Genomic DNA, 17445 nt, shown 5'->3' on the forward strand with positions numbered 1-17445 from the left:
TTGTATCCTGGAATCTAATCTCCACAGTTGCTGTTTTGGTAAACAGGAACCACCCAAGGTCTAAGGTCAAGGGGAGGTAGATGGACCTACAGTAACATGTGTAACTGGGAACAGTGCAGAGAAAAACTCAAGTCCTACCTCATCAAGGGTCAAGGAGATCTCCAGTTAAAAAACAAATCCAAACATTCAAACTTAACAGAACGAAAAGCCAGGTGGTAACAGGTCACTGGCCCTGCAAGTTTTCACTATCCACGGGGGAAAAAAATACACTCCATTAATAATTTATCTTTTATTGAAATTATTGAATATTTTATCTTACAGTAAAGTTGATTGGAAAAAAATGAAGAAAAAAATCAATTTTAAAAAATACACTCATGTTGAAATCAAATAAGCCAGCCAAACGGAGCACAAACCAGGAGATTCTGCAGGGCAGTTTGCTTTTCCCACATGAATACCACTGAGTCTATGTACAACTCTGCAATGCGAAAAAAGTCATTCGTGAAATACTTCAAGAAAGGAGCCGACAGCCAGCGGAGGATATGGGTCAGGTCCTCCCTCCTGCTCAAGGCTATGATGAGATTCAGGCCCACCATGCTTCCCGCCAGCTCAGAAAGTCATACTCTGTGCAAATTAAGGCTTTTTATAGGTTGAATGGTTGATAAACACTTTTTTTCTTAAAAAAATAAGCACAGTAAAGGTGGTATCATGAGAAACTGAAGAGATGAGACCTATAACCCAAACCAGGAAAGAAGCTATTTTCTCAGACACCTCAATTCCACATCACACGCACACACACACACACAAAAAAATGTCAGTCTTTGGGTGGACTGCATGAGTACACCAGCTGGCAAAAGCAATACTGACCAATGTGCTCTGCAAACCTAGGTCTGAAGATGATGTGCAAAGAAGGGCTGCAGCTATCACTGATGAAAGGCATAGAGCAGGCAGAGCCTCCCAAACCCAGGCACTCAGGGACTCTGTGCATGTGTCTGTGGTGCCCTTAAAAACAGAAAGCGAAAGAGAAAAGACAGAATGGAGTCCACCAACTCAGGGGACACATTAATGACCAGTTCAAAATGCCATGAGAAACCACCCTAGCAAACCAACAGCTTCCCTTCCACACCACCTGGTGCACTGCATTCTGCTGACAAGAAGAAACTGGCTGGTTTGTTTTTTTCCTTTTTCGCAAACCTGAGTAATTGTCAAAGTCAATAAATAGGGGGAGAGACTTAAGATGCTAAAATATAATGGTCAAATACCCTAGAGGGTCTAAAGCAGCAAGGGTTTTTTCAAACACAGCCCTCTGTTCTCATGCACCCGGCCTGGCACCTGGTAGGTGCACACAGGGGCTCTGCATGTAAGTGAGGACCTGGGGCAAACCCTGGGCACGAGGTACCGCCCTTTGGCCAATGTGAGCAATGTCTAGAAGGAGCAGCACCTGACCTCCTTCACCCTCTCCCCCACCACAAAAACTCTTCCCTTTTGAAGCAGTTTTTGTTAAAGGCAAAATTATAGAAGCATCATCAAGTTGAAGTCTTATTTGGTTGGAGGTGCTTGGCTGTCCCATGGCTCCACATTCTCCTGTAGGCACCATGGTGTTAGATGTGTAAGAGGTCCTCATCGCTGTCGTCGTGGAAGGACACCAGCTTAGTAGAGGTCACCATCTTATGCTGTCCAGGCCTGGGCTTCCTTTTCCAGGTCTTCTCCCCAGGAACCAGGCTTGCCCTATCGTCCTCCCTCTCCCGAAGGGCCTTCTGCTGCGGGTTTCTCACAGGGCGTGAGCTGTCCACTCTGGTTCCTTTGCCTGAGTGAACCTTCACCTCTGGGATGGTCAAGACCTCGTCCTCACTGTCCTGGTCATCCCCATGCAGGGATGTGAGGGCCTCTGCTTTTACAGACTTGGTGGTAATGTGGCCATTTTCCTGTCCTTCCTTCACCAGTCTTGGAGGTGGCATCTGGATCTCTTCCATCAGCCACTCTGTTTCGTTCTCATCTGCCTCTTCCTCCTTGTTCACCTGCCAGGGAGTAACAGCAGAGACCACATGAGCCCCAGTGAAAATGCCTATCTGCTCTTGCTCCTGTCCTTGCCTGACTCACTCCTAAGCAGGGCCCTCCCAAATGGCAAGAGCAGAGGTCAGAGCCCACATAGTTCCTACATCTCTTGTTCTCAAGTCACCACCAGAGCTGAAAACAACCTCTTGCTGCTAGTAAGACCAACCCAACAGGAGGTCTTCAGGACAACTACCAAGAGGGCCCTGTGTCAACTGCTGCCTTGGCGAACAGGGCAGGGCCAAGCAGAAGGCAGTGCTGGGGGACAAGGGCTTTCCCCACAATTGTGCGCCAGAGGAGGGGACAATATTTGATATGTAGGAGAAGCCATAAGAAGACTTATGTCAGAGTCTAATTTTAAAAAGGGATTTGGCAATATGTGTAACAAGCCACAAACACAGTATTTATGCCCTTTAACCTAGACAAGGCCTTTTCTGGAAGTTCATCTGAAGAAACTCAACCAAATGCTAGATGCACAGAAATTTTCACAATCGTGGTTTTTAGACAATAGCCAAAAAAGTGGAAACCACCTAAACAGCAAATACTCCTAAGCAAATCAGTCGTGACCACAATAGGTGAAACATGAAGGAAAACAAGACAAAACTGTGTTAGCCTGAGAGGGTAAAGCCATAACTAATGGTTTTCCTCACAAGCTGCGAGCTGCCCATGCTGCTCTACTACCACAGACCCCACAGCACTGCTGCAGGGGTGGGGAGGAGGATACCCCAGAGACTCAGCAGACAAGTACCTTCGAGTATTTGTAGGACACATTGGCGCTTCTTCGACAGCAATTGGTCAGCTTGTTTATCACAATTTCCCTGTGAAAAAAGGAGACCATAATTAGTTTGTTGTAGAACCACCAGGGGCAGGGAGTCAAAGCCAAGCCCAGTTTTGTAGCTCCGAGGTCTGGATCACAGTGGCTGCATGTCCTCCATAAACATACCCCACCCCACCCCAGCAAGGCAGAGAAGTTGAGAATGACAAATGACATATTGTGACAGCAGGGCAACAAACTATCTGTCAAGATTCAGCAGAAAAGAACACGGGCTCTAAAATCAGAGTGGAGAGGACTCAAATCCCATTTCACCTCCTGACAGTCGCAAGGTCACTTCCCAGTTCACTTCCACGTTTCCATCCAGGAGCCTAACAGGACCACACCTCCCGCAGGCTGCTGCAAGGCCACCCTAAGCAGAATGCACTGGGCCTCAACTGTCCCCAACCTGACTTCTGAGAGTAGACTGTCCCAGTCAGCAGATCTCTCTCCCAAACCCCACCTGAAAACCTGCCCACCAGTCACTTGAAAAGTGGGGCCAACCAGATGGCACACACCTGACACAATGGGGGCTTAATAAATGCTCACTTTGATAATGAGAGAAGGGCATAGAAGTCAGCTGATCAGCAGGAAATCTACTTATGAATGATGTTTAATTTTCTATGAATCTTTGGATACATCAAGGGACCAATGTCCCTAAACACCCAGAGGCACTGGCTGAAGAGCCCATGGCATGTCTAGGTGTGACACAAAGTCAGAAACTGTGCATGCTGCCACAGCTCTGAAATGCAGACATTTAAGAAACTGCAATTTCTGCTGCCATAGGGAGTTTCTGAACTAAGAACTGAAAGATGTTTGCTGTGGCTGGGCTCAGAACAGCCTGACACAGGTAGGATGCTGACCCATACACCTGGCCCTTACCTACGGCTCCCCCGGGGTTTCTCCTTACCTCCGTTCCTTCTTGTGAAGCAGCAAGGCCAGCAGGCAGCCAGTGAGCGCCACCAGGAGCAGGCTGAGGATTGCCCCGACAGCCTGGCTCCGCTCCGAGAGCCCCTTGTGGCTCTGTACGTCCTCTTCGGTGCTCTCTCTGTCAAAGCCCACCCTAGATATCACAAGAAAGGGAGCCCAATCACTTGGGATTCCCAGCCCCGGGAATGGCCCTCGCTGACAAATTCAACGAGCCCCTCCCACCCCGAGCCTAGTAAGCCCAATACACCTGGCGTGGGACATGGTAGCAGAAATTCCTCCTGTGAAGAAGTTTAAGGAAGGAGGATGGACACACAAATAGAAAATGCTGTTTTAAGTATTATGAAATGTCAAGCACTGGAGGATGTCTAGCACTGCAGATGTCAGAACCAGAGGAGTTAAAGACGCCACCCTTCCAGACCAGGTAGGGGAACTTGCCCATAATCTCAGCACTCTGGCAAGTAAGGTGGGAAGAGTGTCAAGTTCAAGCCCAGCCTGGGAAACAAAGCAAGACCCTGACTCAAAATTTTTAAAAAGTTTGGGGATAGAGCCCAGTCTGAAGGCTCTGGGTTCAACCCCCACTACTGCAAAGCAAAAACTTAAAAAAGAAAGGGAACTTCCTGCCCACTGCACTGATTCTACACACCACTATCCAGAAAGGTGCTTCTTCAACAGTGCCATCTTGAAATCCAGTCCCGGTGCTTTCAGAGTAGAAGAAACACTCAGGGCACCTGACCTGGCATGGACAGTGCTAGTGACTTGCACCAGCCTTTCCATGTCCTCCCCAACACTCCGACATTCAGACCTTCAGGGAATGGCAATGCCGTTCCACGCCATTACACATTCAAGGGAAGAGGGAGACATGGTATTACAGAGAGAGAAAGAACCGGGCTGCTATCCCTCTCTGTCAGAAAACAGTATTTGTACTACAACCTGATGCTTCTGAGTTGTCTGGCCTCCTGTCATTCAGGGCCCACCACATGCATGTCCCCCACAACAGGAGGTAAAGCACAGCAACAAAAAGTATCTGGACTGCTTACACCAGGCACAGTGGTGCACACCTGTAATCCCAACACTCAAGAAGCAGAGGCAGGAGGATCAATCCAAGTTTGAGGCCATGTTGGACACATACCAAGTTTAAGGCCAGCCCAAATACACAGCAAGACCTTGTCTCAAAAACCAAAGTATCTGAACCACTCAGGATAAAAGAGCAGAGACAACCCAAGCCACACACAGAAGTCAGACATTGAGGCTGCAGGCTATTCATTCATTCAGAAAGTAATTATGATCATCTGGCTCCAAAATAATTCAAATTAGGTTGTAGGCAATCAAACAAAGGCTTGGCCACATAAGATTAAGTAGTCTGTCAAAGTTCAGTGTGAGTCATACAACTAAAAACATAAGAAAGATAAGAAACAACAGAAGTGCTTGGCATTCGCCCCTGTCCTGGCCTACAGCTGTTCATCTTTGCAGGATGGGAATGTCACATCTCACAGACACTTAGAACCCTGCAGACTTCTCCCTTCAAACCCAGAAACCCACACAGCCAAAACTGGCAGGGACTGTTTAGAAACCCACAAGCTGCATCGATCTAGACATTTTCACCTTATTAATTTGGTTTAATTTCTACTGTTGATTTTTTTTTCTTTAAATTATGGATTAGAGGTGCATTTCTGTTTTCCAGTGTATTTACACATCTCAGTTATTCTTTGTTCTTGGTTCCTAATATCATAACAATATATATATCGTTTACATGCTAACTGTGTTTAGATATTTGCAAAGACTTGTCCACTCCTGGTTTTTACAAAGTTTAGAAAATGTTCCAAGTGAGTGAAAGAATCGGGTATTTTCCAAGTGGTGGAACAGTGGTCTCTCTACATCTTTTCTATCCAGCTTTCCTCACCGTTGCCCCAGCCCCTCAGGGACTCTTGAGGATGTGGCCCAGCTGTTCACTGAGCAAAGGTGAGCTGGCACGTCTGCCTGTGTGTGGCCTGTGGGTTCTGCTTCACACACAGAAGCTGCCTGCTCAGGCGGACATGCCTTCGGGTCTCCTGGGTCTCCCTAATGAACTCACTCTTCTACGTTTCCCCTGCATTTTCTGACAGTGTCTTACTTTATCCAATGTTACAACAAAACTCCATTTTTCCTTCATTCTATTATTTTCCTGGCTTTTTTTTTTTTTAATCACTTTGAACTTTGAGCTTTTCTGTGTCCCTGTTTTAGGCATATTGTATTCCCTGTAAACACAGGTGTTTTTAAAACCCAACTTTGACAACTGGTCTTTTAATTGGAAGTTTATTTATATTTAACATGATTTATTTCTACATGCCTGATTTCATTTCTTCTTTTCTTCCCTTTTTTATCTTCTCTGGAGAACTTCAATTTTTTCTCTTTTCTTCACTACTGCATTATAAGTTATTCTATACATTTTTATTTTAATGGTCTTAAAATATTGGCATGCATATAGAACAAAAAGGTTAAAATTAATCAGTAAGAAACTATTTCTTCCATGCAGCTTACATACTACTGCTGCCCAGTATTTTCACCTTTTTTTACACGATTCTTTAACTCAATAATTGCGCTTCCCCTGCACTCGTCGAGTCTTTTGTACACTTGCTATTCTGATGCTTCATGACTGTGTGAGTCTTCCTGTCACCTATTAACTGTGCTGGGCACGCAAGAGTCCCTTCCATCTGCAGATGCAGGTTTATTAACTTTTGAAAAATAATTTAATAAAAACATAAATATATAGGAATGACTACTGTTGTACCCACATTGTGAAATACTCATTTCTGGAAAGTAAGTAAGAATATAAAAATTATTTGCAGGTCCAGGGATTTAGCTCAGTGGGGCTGCCACCTGCCTCACAAGCACAAGGTCCCGAGTTCAATCCCTGGAACCAAAAAAAAAAAAAAAAATTATATTTAGTAAATGTTGTAGACAGTTCTGTTGTAACTTTCATATCTACACTTGGAACTAGAAATTATTGTCACTATTTTGTAGGTGAAGAATCTTATTTTTAAAATGTCACTTAATTTGAAAAGTCACATAGTGAAAAATCAATAGCATTAGGACTGGAATATAATCGTGTCTCTCAGGTTATAGTCTTAACTATATCATACAGTTATTAGCAATGATAAAGTATATTTCAAAAAAAAAAAAAAAAATTTATTTGCAGAAAGTCAACAGAGAATATAAAATGTTCATCAGGGCCAGGGATTTAGCTCAGTGGTGCTGCCACCTGCCTCACAAGCACAAGGGCTGGAGTTTGATCCCCAGTACCCCCCCGCAAAAAAAGCAATAAAATGTTCATCAAAAAACAATGAGGTAGGGGCTGGGAATTTAGCTCAGTGGTTCCTCCACCTGCCTTGCAAGTGGAAGATCCCAAGTTCAATCCCTGGTACAAAAAAAAAATCAATGAGGTAGCTGAGCATGGTGGTCTCCACCTGTAATCTCAGTGCTACAGGAGGCTGAGGCAAAGCTCACCAAGTTTAAGATCATTCTAGGCAACTTTTTGAGACTGCCTCAAAATAAAAAATTTTAAAAGGGGCTGGGGATGTAAGCTCAGTGTCAAGGCCCTGGGTTTAATTCCCAGGACAGAGCACTAATGTAAATTCTAGAAGAAACAGCTAAAAAAAACAAAAAACCAGGATGATATCCCAATTACCATTAGGATGATAGCTGTCACTTGCTTTTTTTAATATATTTACATTTGATTTAAACATATACAACTGATACTTCAATAAAATGAAAAACCCCAATCAGGCAGCATCCTGCCTTGTGGCCACACCTGTAACACTTCAGACAATCACTCTGGCATGAGTGAAGACACTGACAGTGCCTTGTTTGGGCATCACACGCTAATGCTTTAAACTTCTGCTTTTTTTTTCTTGAAGTCTTTACTGCTTCATGAATGTGTTAAAAGATGCAAGCACCTATGGTTCCCGATATTCTGAATATGACAAAAAGCAGATTTTCCTTGGAACTTTCCTCTCTGGTTCAGAAGTGGGACGCCAATGTCCTATGAACTAGGCCCTCAAGGTGCATCCCCTTTTCCCACTCACAGCAAGCCTGACAGAACCTCTAAATCCACACAGAAAACCTTGAGGAAGAATTTTAGCCTATGGCACATTAAGCTCTCATTGCCAAGGAAGTTATACCTTTTAAATTTTATTATTTTTTAAATTCATATTTTGCTTCTTTCACAAAGAACATCTAGTTTTAATCCTTTTTCATTTTGTAGTAACTTCTTCAGAGCACTGCAGGTGTTTGCAGATGACACTGATAGTCTACATAGAAGATCCCAAAAATTCCACAAAAAGACTTCTAGATTTGATAACCAAATTCAGTAGCATAGCTGGATTCAAAGTCAACACTCCAAAATCAATAGCATTCCTGTACACAAATAACAAACTCACTGAGAGAGAAATAAGAGAAATACCTTTCACAAGAGTATCCAAAAAACAAAATTCCTAGGAATTAATCTAATGAAGAAAGTAAAAGACCTCTACATTGAAAACTACAGTACTCTGAAAAATGAGATAAAAAATGCCAACAGCTTATCTCACAGAATTAGAAAAAACAATCCTAAAATTCATTTGGAACCAGAAGAGATCTAGAAGAACAAAGGCGATTCTGGGCAACAAAGGCAAAGCAGGAGGCATCACAATTCCTGACCTGAAATTATACTACAGAGCTACTGTGATTAAAAACAGCGTGGTAATGGCAAAAGAACAGACCCGAAGATCAACAGAATAGATTAGAAGATGCAGAAACAACTCCAGACATATTCAGCCACCTCATTTTTGACAAAGGAGCCAAACACCTACTGGAAGATATAGCCTCTTTAATAAATGGTGCTGGAAAAACTGGCTTTCCACATGCTGAAGATTAAAACTAGACTCGTATCTTTCACCAGGCACTAACCTAAAACTGAAATGGGTGGAAGATCTAAATATTAAAACAGAAACACTAAATCTGCTAGGAGATAGAATAGGGGAGAATGCTTGAGGACACAGGAGTAGGCAAAGACCTTATGAACAAAGCCTCAGTCACATGGGAACTAAGCACAAAGAATTAAGGACAGGGCACTCATATTAAAAAGCTTTTGCACAGCAAGAGAAATCACTAGAAGAGTGAAGAGACAACCCAAAGTGTGAGAAAAAATTTTGCCAGCTGTCCCTCAGACAAAGGACTACTATCTGGAATATATAAAGACCTAAAAAAAATCAGAACTCCCAAATTTAAATACCCAATCCCAAAACGGGCATCTGAAATGAATAGACACTTATCAGATGAAGAAGTAGAAACAGCAAATAAATATATGAAAAATGTTCAACATCAGTGGTGATGCAAGAGATGCAAATGAAACAACTCTGAGATTCCATCTCACTCCAGAAAGAATGGCTATTATCAAGAAATCAACCAATAACAAAGCATGGTGGGGCTGTGGGGGAAAAGGAACCCTTCCTCCACTGTTGGTGGAAGTGTAGACTGTTGTGATCAGTGTGGAGATTCCTCAAACAACTAAAACTAGAGGTTCCATTTGACCCAGTTAGTCTTCTCAATATCTTCCTGAAAAAAATTAAAAGCATTATACTATAATATATGCATATCCCTGTTTACAGCAGTAGAATTTGTAATAGCTAAATCTTGGAAACAGCCCAAACACCCATCAACTGATAAATGGATAAAGAAGATGTGTTTTTTGTTTTTTTAGACAGGGTCTCACTATGTAGTTGAGACTGACCTGGAACTCACTATGTAGCCCAGGCTGGTCTTGAACTCCAGCGATCCTCCTGCCTTAGCCTCCCAAGTGCTGGGATTACAGGCGTGCACCACCACGCCCAGCTTAAGGATGTAGTTTTTTAACACAATGAAGTACTACTGTGACATCAAGAAGGATGAGCTTCAGATTCAGACATTTATAGCTAAATGGATAGACCTTGAGACCATACTCTTAAGTGAAATAAATCAGACACACATGTTTAAATACCTCATTGTTTCTCTGGTGTGAGAAATGAAGAGCGAAGATAAGAACTAAAATGTTAATAGATATTGGTAAAAGGGAAGAAAATGTTCAAATGGGAAGGGGAATGGGGGGAGAACAAACAAGAAAAAAAGTGAAAATAGAAGGAAAAAATTGGAAACAAAGCATTTGTACACAGGGAGGAGAAGGGAACCTGAGGGGAGAGGAGCAGTGGGGAAAAAAGAGGTGGGATATATCATATACAGGTGCAAATTCCCTACAATGAGTGTTATTATGTATGTCTAAAATGTACCAGTAAGTGATTTGCTATTTTAAAAAAGCAAGCCAGTCTTCTCTGAAAAAAAAAATATATATACTACAGATGTTCAAAAGCTGAAGTACCATGAGTGAAATGTCAACCTAAAGCCTCTTTCCATGGCTGTGTAGCTAAGAGTCCTTATGTTCATGTCCCCAGAACAATTTAGGACAAAGTTATTTTTTGCTGAGGTAGCATCTGTAAATAAAGTGAAAATGAAAAAGGACCTAAGATTTAAGAAGCATGAATGGAATTTTCCCATCATCCTGCCCACTGCTGTCTGCCACTGGTAGGGTTCCTTTTTTAGGAAATGACACAGTAAGAATTCATTTTTCTCTTGTTATTAAAGTCACAGGATGGGACTGGGAATTTAGACAAACAAATTAAATAAATAAATCACAAGACAGAGAATGGAAAGCTTATGAGAAATGGTAGCCTGAGTGAAAAAAGAATGTAAATCCAAGATGAATGCTGTGTGTGGCTCAGTGGTTCTAAGCCAAGGAGAACCAGCTCCCAAAGAGGAGAATGTGGCCCAGAGCAGCACATCTCTCCCTGCCCAGGTAGCTCAGGGCACCTCCACCTTCCTGCCCAGGGAAACCTGGCCTTACGGCTCATTTTCAAGCACCACAGAATATGTTTTACACTCATTCAAACACAGAAAATACTTTATCCCAGTCAAAGTGAAATTTTACCATATAAAACCTACACCAGGTACAGAGAGAAGATGTGTTGAGAATCAAAGACGAAGCCTGGCCAGTGCTTGCCCCAGCAGCTGAGTAGGAGGAGGTGCAGAAGGACAGCATGGAGCGCACAGGCAGGACCCAGCTTGGGACACTGTGTGCCTGAAGGAAGCACAGCCAATGCTCCTAGAGTGGTGGGTCACAGCAGCGCAATGACAATCATGGGGGCACGGTGCTACATCTAGGGGATAGAACCATCTCTATTACAATAAAACACTAGGGAAAACATGAACACACAAACTTATGTGGGGTATAATGGGCTCAGGAAGGCCCCACAAGCCCCTGGCAATGCCCACGGAAGGCATCACACCAAGGCTCTGCAGGGCAGTTTGAGAGCAAATAGCCAAGGTGAGGAGCCCGGGTGGCAGCTCTATACCTAGAGACAGGGCCCTGAGGGTTCCTTTTCCTGCCCTCTAGAACAGTTTTAAGAGTGCACAGGGCACAGTACTGAGCATCCAGGACATTATACTTACCCCAAGGGGCACACAGCGGAGGTGTACCAGGAGAAGAGGTACTGGCAGTCAGCAGTCTCATGACTGAACTCGGGTATCCCTTCCTTTACCAGCGGGTCACAGTGGAAGAAGATGGTGGAAGAGACGGACTTTGTCTTATCTTTCCCACACTTGGAGGAAGAGGCAAACACGACATCCAGATCGCCATCTGTGAAGCAGGAAGTGACATACACACCCTCAGCACGATTACCGCCAGCCTCCAAGGCACAGACCTCACAGGCAGACTTAAAATCAGATGTAAAGATAGATTGTGCAGTGTCCCATGTATGCTCAGCTTTCATAGCTTAAACAAGCTCACGCAAGGACATTCACAGAGCCCCTGCCCTAAGAAAGCACACCTCACCAAAGAGGCCTGACCTCTGACTTTGGCTTATAACATGGTAAGAATGGGGGCTGGCCAGGTGGCATCAGCCCACCTGGGGACTGAAACCAACTATATGGACAGTCAATCGATTAACCAATCAATCGTGCCTGCACAATGGTATCCCAGCAAAAATTCTGGACACCAAGCTCAGCAAGCATCCCGGTTAAACTTCTCCACATATGGTATCTTACATTGCTGTGGGGTGGCAGTCCATCTTGTCCTGTCAGGGAGAGGCCAGAAGCTTTGCATCTGAGCTCTCCTGGACAATCCCCAACCCCCAGATCATATTGTGGACTGTAATCTATATCCTTCTGCTGCCATCACAGACCCAAACACAGCAGCTTCTGGTGAGACCTGTGAGTTCTTCTGTCACATTACTAACTAACTGGGAGGGTGGTTCTGAGAACTTGCCATTGGTGTCAGAAGTGAGAGGCCCTTGTGTGCTCTCTGCTCCTCTCTGGCTGGCTCACGCTCTCTGTGAGCAAAGGCATTTCAGTACGGAATAGAGGTGTCCACAGGAACCCAGGGCAGAGGTGGGGTACAATGGGCCCCTGAGGATGGCCAAAGCAGGAACTGACCAAGGCTCTGCAGGGCAGTGTGGTAGCAGATCATCAAAGAGGAGAGGAGCCAGCATGGTAGCTCTACACCTAGAGACTGTGCCCTGCAGGTTCTTATTCCTACCCTCTGGAATAATCAAAGACTCATTAGGACAAAATCTATTTTTTTGGTGCTGGTGAATGAAGAAAGCAGAAAAGTCTTCCCAGGCGTGGTAGCTCACACCTGTAATCCCAGCACTCGGGAGGCTGAGGCAGGAGGATCACTGTGAGTTCAAAACCAGCCTGGGCTACAAAGTGAATTCCATGTTATTCTCAACTACATAGTGAGACCCTGTCTCGAAAAACAAAACAAAACAAAACAAAAAGTCTGGAAGGGATTTCCTTACCTAAGACTAAAGGCACACGTATGTATACACCCATACCGCCATGCCTCACACAGGTGTCCTGAAAGCTGGAGGTCCTAAAAGTCTACCCAATGTCACTGTCTGAAGATGAAAGTGAAGGCTTTACTCATAACCAGCACAGTTCTGTGGAACCTGAACCTTCCCACACATTCAAAGGACACAAAAACGCTGGGTGTGTGAAGCAGGTTTACTCAGGGAGGTGGGTGGCCAAGGCATTCCAGCAAAGGTGACCCATATCAAGCAGGTTGCGGAAGGACTTTGCAAGCTGATAAATAGTACAATGGCTGGAGCCATGCCTGCTGTAGGACCAGCAGCCAGTAGAAACAGGTGCAGTCTGTCAAAGATCTTCAAGTTGTATGGAAAAGAGCTTAGAGGAAACTTTGTGCATGCTGAAGGCTCTAATAGCAATCCTTTAGCATCAACCACTATTTACCCAGCAGCCTCATGGGACCAGGCCTTGAGGAGACAGGACAGCCAGAGGCAGGACAAGAGCTGCTTGTGATGTATGCATGTGACCCCAAGTTACTGGAGGAATCACTGAAGTGAGAAGAAAGCAAAAGAACAGGGAAACACAGGTAGTTTTCTGTGAAGCGGAATTATGAGAATGAAGGAGCTGATCGAATTTCCTACTGCCTTGCAGGCCCAAAAGCAAAATGAGCACTTCTTCATTTCTATCCAGGGGCTCATGGTGCCCAGCGCCCAGCCATAGCTCTGGGGCTAGGATCCGCAAGGTTGGCCTGTCTCTTGATGTCTCTCCTTAGGCGCTACGAAAGGTCTGCTGCTACTGCGGTCCAGGTTCCTGAGCATGGGGCACATGCTTCCTCCCAGACTCCATCCTCTTCCCATTCAGGGGGTTCTCAACAGGCTTTCCTGTCAGAAAGGCTAGGGTTCACAACACACCCTCAAAATTTTAATATAGCCACACAGTTCAAAAATCAAATTATGAAAGACACACAGTGAAAGACGAGGTATTTGACAGAAGGGCAAGAAGACTCTCTCATGACTAATGAGGGCCAGGGCAACCCCTTCCTCAGAGGCCCTATCAAACCTCCTAATGCCCTTCCCTCATGAGTGGGCCGCAGCAAGAGTCAGCCAGTACGTTGGGTCTTTTTGGTAAATGTGAAATCTCTTACTCTTCTCTAACACTGAATTAAGTTTCAAAATAAGGACTCCATCGAGCCTAAGACCCAACCTCAATAATTCTGCCTGCCCCTGTCCTGTGAGCAGCTCCGGGTCACACAGGTGCCGTACTAGCCCTGGGCTCACTGAGACACGATTCACCTGCTGCCAGACACTCAGGCCTTAACAGACTGCACATTCCCCTTCACAGAGCGCATCTTGGAATCACCAGGGTGTTTGTTTGAAAACTGTGACAAGTTTGCTGGTGGAAATGTTAAAGACCTTTCTCTGAGGGAGCTAAGTGCAGAGGGCCGACGGGGGTGGAGAGTTACCCTGGACGTAGTACTTGGTCTTGTCCGAGGTGCCCACTTTCCTGATGAAGTGCTGGTCATTCAGCTTCACCTGGCAGATGCTGGCTCCGAAGCAGGTTGGGTTGGAAGAACTGGTGATGGAGGAGAGCTGGATTTCATACAGGTAGCTGTCCCCATTGGTTCTCATGTCCCCAGAGGCACTGAACAGTCTGAGAGGCAGGAGGAAGAGCACAGTCCTTCAGGTCGGGTTTCAACAGAACCACCTCACCCCAAGTTCTTGGAGGGAATGTGGAGTCCAGATGCTTCCTTTCCCCTTCATCCTGAAGCCAGGTCAGTGCTTCCATGGCCCCAGAGACTCTAGGGCACCAGCATCTGCCTTAGTCATCCTACTGCACCACAGGCTCCATGTTCTGGGTGAAAGCATCTTTCTCCAAGGCTATGACCCCACAACTGGGAATCCCACAGAAGTCTCACCCAACCCTGCTTCCAGAGGGCTTTGACTTCTACCCCAGGTTCATCAGGAGGTGGAGACAGGAGGCTTATTTTGAACAAGAATTCACCATCTTTGGCGTTAAACATTAGTAGCTGAGTAACACTTTTCCTTTGGTTTAAGCAAAATATGACTCTTCCAGCAACAGTAACTAAAACATACAAACCTATTTCTGTTATGCGGCTCTCACTAAGGAAAGACCGGAATTACTGGTTTATTTTTTTAATAAGTCTCACGCTCATAGGGAAAATGTTTCACTTACTTAAAATAAATATCCCCAAGGCTGAAGCTCTTGCCATTCACGGGGTTGGTGAGGGTCCCATTTACCATCCGCACCTCTTGAGGCCGCACAGCACACGCAGCACGAGAGTCCCAGCGGAAGAAGTAGGTGCAGCTGTCGATGTCAAACCTGAAAAGAGGATTCACGGACAGGTCACGTCCCAGGTGGATATGAAGAGACTGCAACACAGACCCCGGCCAGGTCCCGGCACGTGCTCACTGCCCCTTAGTAAAGGCCTGGCTAGCTGGGTTTTCAAGGCCTTCCCTGACAGTACCATGGCTTCCCAGGGATTCTAGGCAGTCCCCACACTGCACACACAGCTCCAGGGTAGGAGGGAAAATGTCATTCGCCTCTTTCTAGCACTGTGGAAGAAGACTGCTTTGTAGCATGTCAGTAATATTTAAAAACAAAAAAAAGACAAACACTGGACACAAATTTGGAAAATGTACACTGAAAGCTGGAAATACTTCCTCCTACATTTCTAAATTTCTGACTTAAAAGCTTCTCAGACTCAGAGATAGAAAAGCACCCAGGCAATTTCTGGGAGTCCTCTTTCTAAGCCCAGCTTCCAGGAGGACTCTGTTTCCAAACAGTTCACATGCTCCCCCTGCTGGCTATACTTCCCCCTAGCACCATACAATTCTGCCTAGAGAATTCAAACTACCCAAGAAACTCTCTGGAGCAGGTCCCACCCACTCCTGGTTCTCTGACAGGTTGCTTGGTGATATAACCGATGCCTCCTTTGACTCTGTCGAAAGACAGAGGACCGTTCAACACTGTCAACCAGTACACTCAGCACTAAATCCAGTCTGTGACCTTATTGTCTAAGGCAACTGAGGCTGAAGAAGTTGCATCAGCCTAATAATGGCGCGTCTCGCTCCTGTGGGCCCTGGGCCCCAGCCCTTGCCTATAGCAACACCTCAAGCATCCTCTCCCAGGTGTGCACTTCCCTGTCCCCATGGGCCCTGAGAAGCCTTGCAGAACTTAAGAGCGCTCTGCCCATCCCTCACCTACTGAACGCAGGCCTGCCCACAGTCTTCGCACAGGTCAGCTCTATAACAGATGATGCAGTCTTATTTTCACCACAGGGATAGCCTTTTGAGTAAGTAACAATAACTTTGTCATCTGAAACACAAAAGAGATTAAATTGAAGTTATTTCTAGTGTGTACTAAAAGCCATGATGTCAGAAGTCAAAATCGACTTGAAGGGTCCAGGACAAACGTGTTCTATTGAGTTGTTCTCACCACCACCAAGTACAGTAGCTGCCTCTGTCCTACGCCATCACCAGCAACAGTAAACTTGGGTTCAAACCTGAGCCCTCCTGCTCACAAACTTCATGGCTCCAAGATGTTGACTTTCCGAGCTTCTACTGCCTCACCCCAAGTGTATGGATTCAGGAGCGAAGGGTGCAGAGAAGAGCTAAGTACCTCAATAATGGCAGCTATCAGCACATGCCTGAAGTTTCAAGTATTGACAGGCAAACTGCGTACCAACTCTCATGTCCCTGCTGAGAGCCTGCCAGTGGTTGTTTCGGCTACCGCAGTAAGGACAGCCAGAGCCAGCCTGACTCAACAGACTGAATCAATGACATCTTCAGGACACAGTGGCATCTTTAGGAAACACCCATGTCCTCAAGTCACTGATGGCACACACTGAGTACACCGTCAGAGGCAGGAGCAAGTGGAGGAAGGATGGGACAGCCCTGGCTCCCCACATGTTCCCCACAGGACACAGGCCAGAGCAACAAGGACTGCTGCACAAGGGAATGACTCCAGGCTCTCAGCCCTGCCCCAAATTCAAAGATGCTCCCATTTAATGTTTTATTTATTTATTTTGGGGGGTACCAGGGATTGAACTCAGGTCCTTGGGCTTACAAGGCAGGTAGCAGAACCTTTGAGCTAAATCCCCGACCCTGTTTAATGTTTTAAAATCAGCCCTGCCAAATTCAAAGATGCTCCCATTTAATGTTTTATTTATTTATTTTGGGGGGTACCAGGGATTGAACTCAGGTCCTTGGGCTTACAAGGCAGGTAGCAGAACCTTTGAGCTAAATCCCCGACCCTGTTTAATGTTTTAAATACGACCCTGTTTAATGTTTCTGTGTAAAATTATGGAAGAAAATTTCCACTGTTTTAAGCAAACTTGTTTAAACACCCAGAAAATGGAATCAAACACTCATAGGTCTTTTTTTTTTTTTTTGGTCCTGGGGAATCAAACTCGGGGATCCTCACACTTGAGAGGCAGGCGCTGGAACCACTGAGCTAAATCCCCAGCCCTCATAGGTTTCAGTAGTACGGACACCCCATACCACGTGAACAGCACACACATGCTTCCACGCCTCAGCTGCCCTTTCGTGAACAGCCCCTCCTGTCTGCCCTGTGGAGTTGAGACTACTGTGGTGTGAGTGTGCTCTCCAGAACTCATGGTTGGAAACTTAACCCCCAACACAGAAGAGGTGATCAAGTCATGAGACGTGTCCTCGTGAATGGATAATGCCATTATCAGAGAAGGATCCTGAGAAAGAACAGGTTTAGGCCCTTTCCTTTATCTCTACTTATTGTCCTTCGCCTAAACCCTCCAGCTTCATGTGCTTTTA

At 45.2% G+C, this 17445-nt stretch overlaps 1 protein-coding gene across 1 annotated transcript in view; it reads right to left on the reverse strand.

The window, feature by feature from the left end:
* Positions 1-319: 319 nt before the first annotated feature.
* Igf2r (insulin like growth factor 2 receptor) overlaps positions 320-17445 on the reverse strand; it is a 163559-nt gene continuing 146433 nt past the window's right edge. Inside the window, exons 45-51 of the mRNA XM_010631164.3 lie at positions 15859-15973; positions 14831-14977; positions 14100-14287; positions 11285-11471; positions 3771-3923; positions 2798-2867; positions 320-2015 (exon numbers count right to left, since the gene is read on the reverse strand). Of these exons, the coding sequence (XP_010629466.1) occupies positions 1599-2015; positions 2798-2867; positions 3771-3923; positions 11285-11471; positions 14100-14287; positions 14831-14977; positions 15859-15973 (1277 nt within the window). The 3' untranslated portion in view covers positions 320-1598. The remainder of the gene's footprint in view (positions 2016-2797; positions 2868-3770; positions 3924-11284; positions 11472-14099; positions 14288-14830; positions 14978-15858; positions 15974-17445) is intronic.

The sequence above is a fragment of the Fukomys damarensis genome, unplaced genomic scaffold (genome assembly GCF_012274545.1).
Source record: "Fukomys damarensis isolate Sample0158 unplaced genomic scaffold, DMR_v1.0_HiC HiC_scaffold_14, whole genome shotgun sequence".
In the NCBI taxonomy this organism is placed as follows: domain Eukaryota; kingdom Metazoa; phylum Chordata; class Mammalia; order Rodentia; family Bathyergidae; genus Fukomys; species Fukomys damarensis.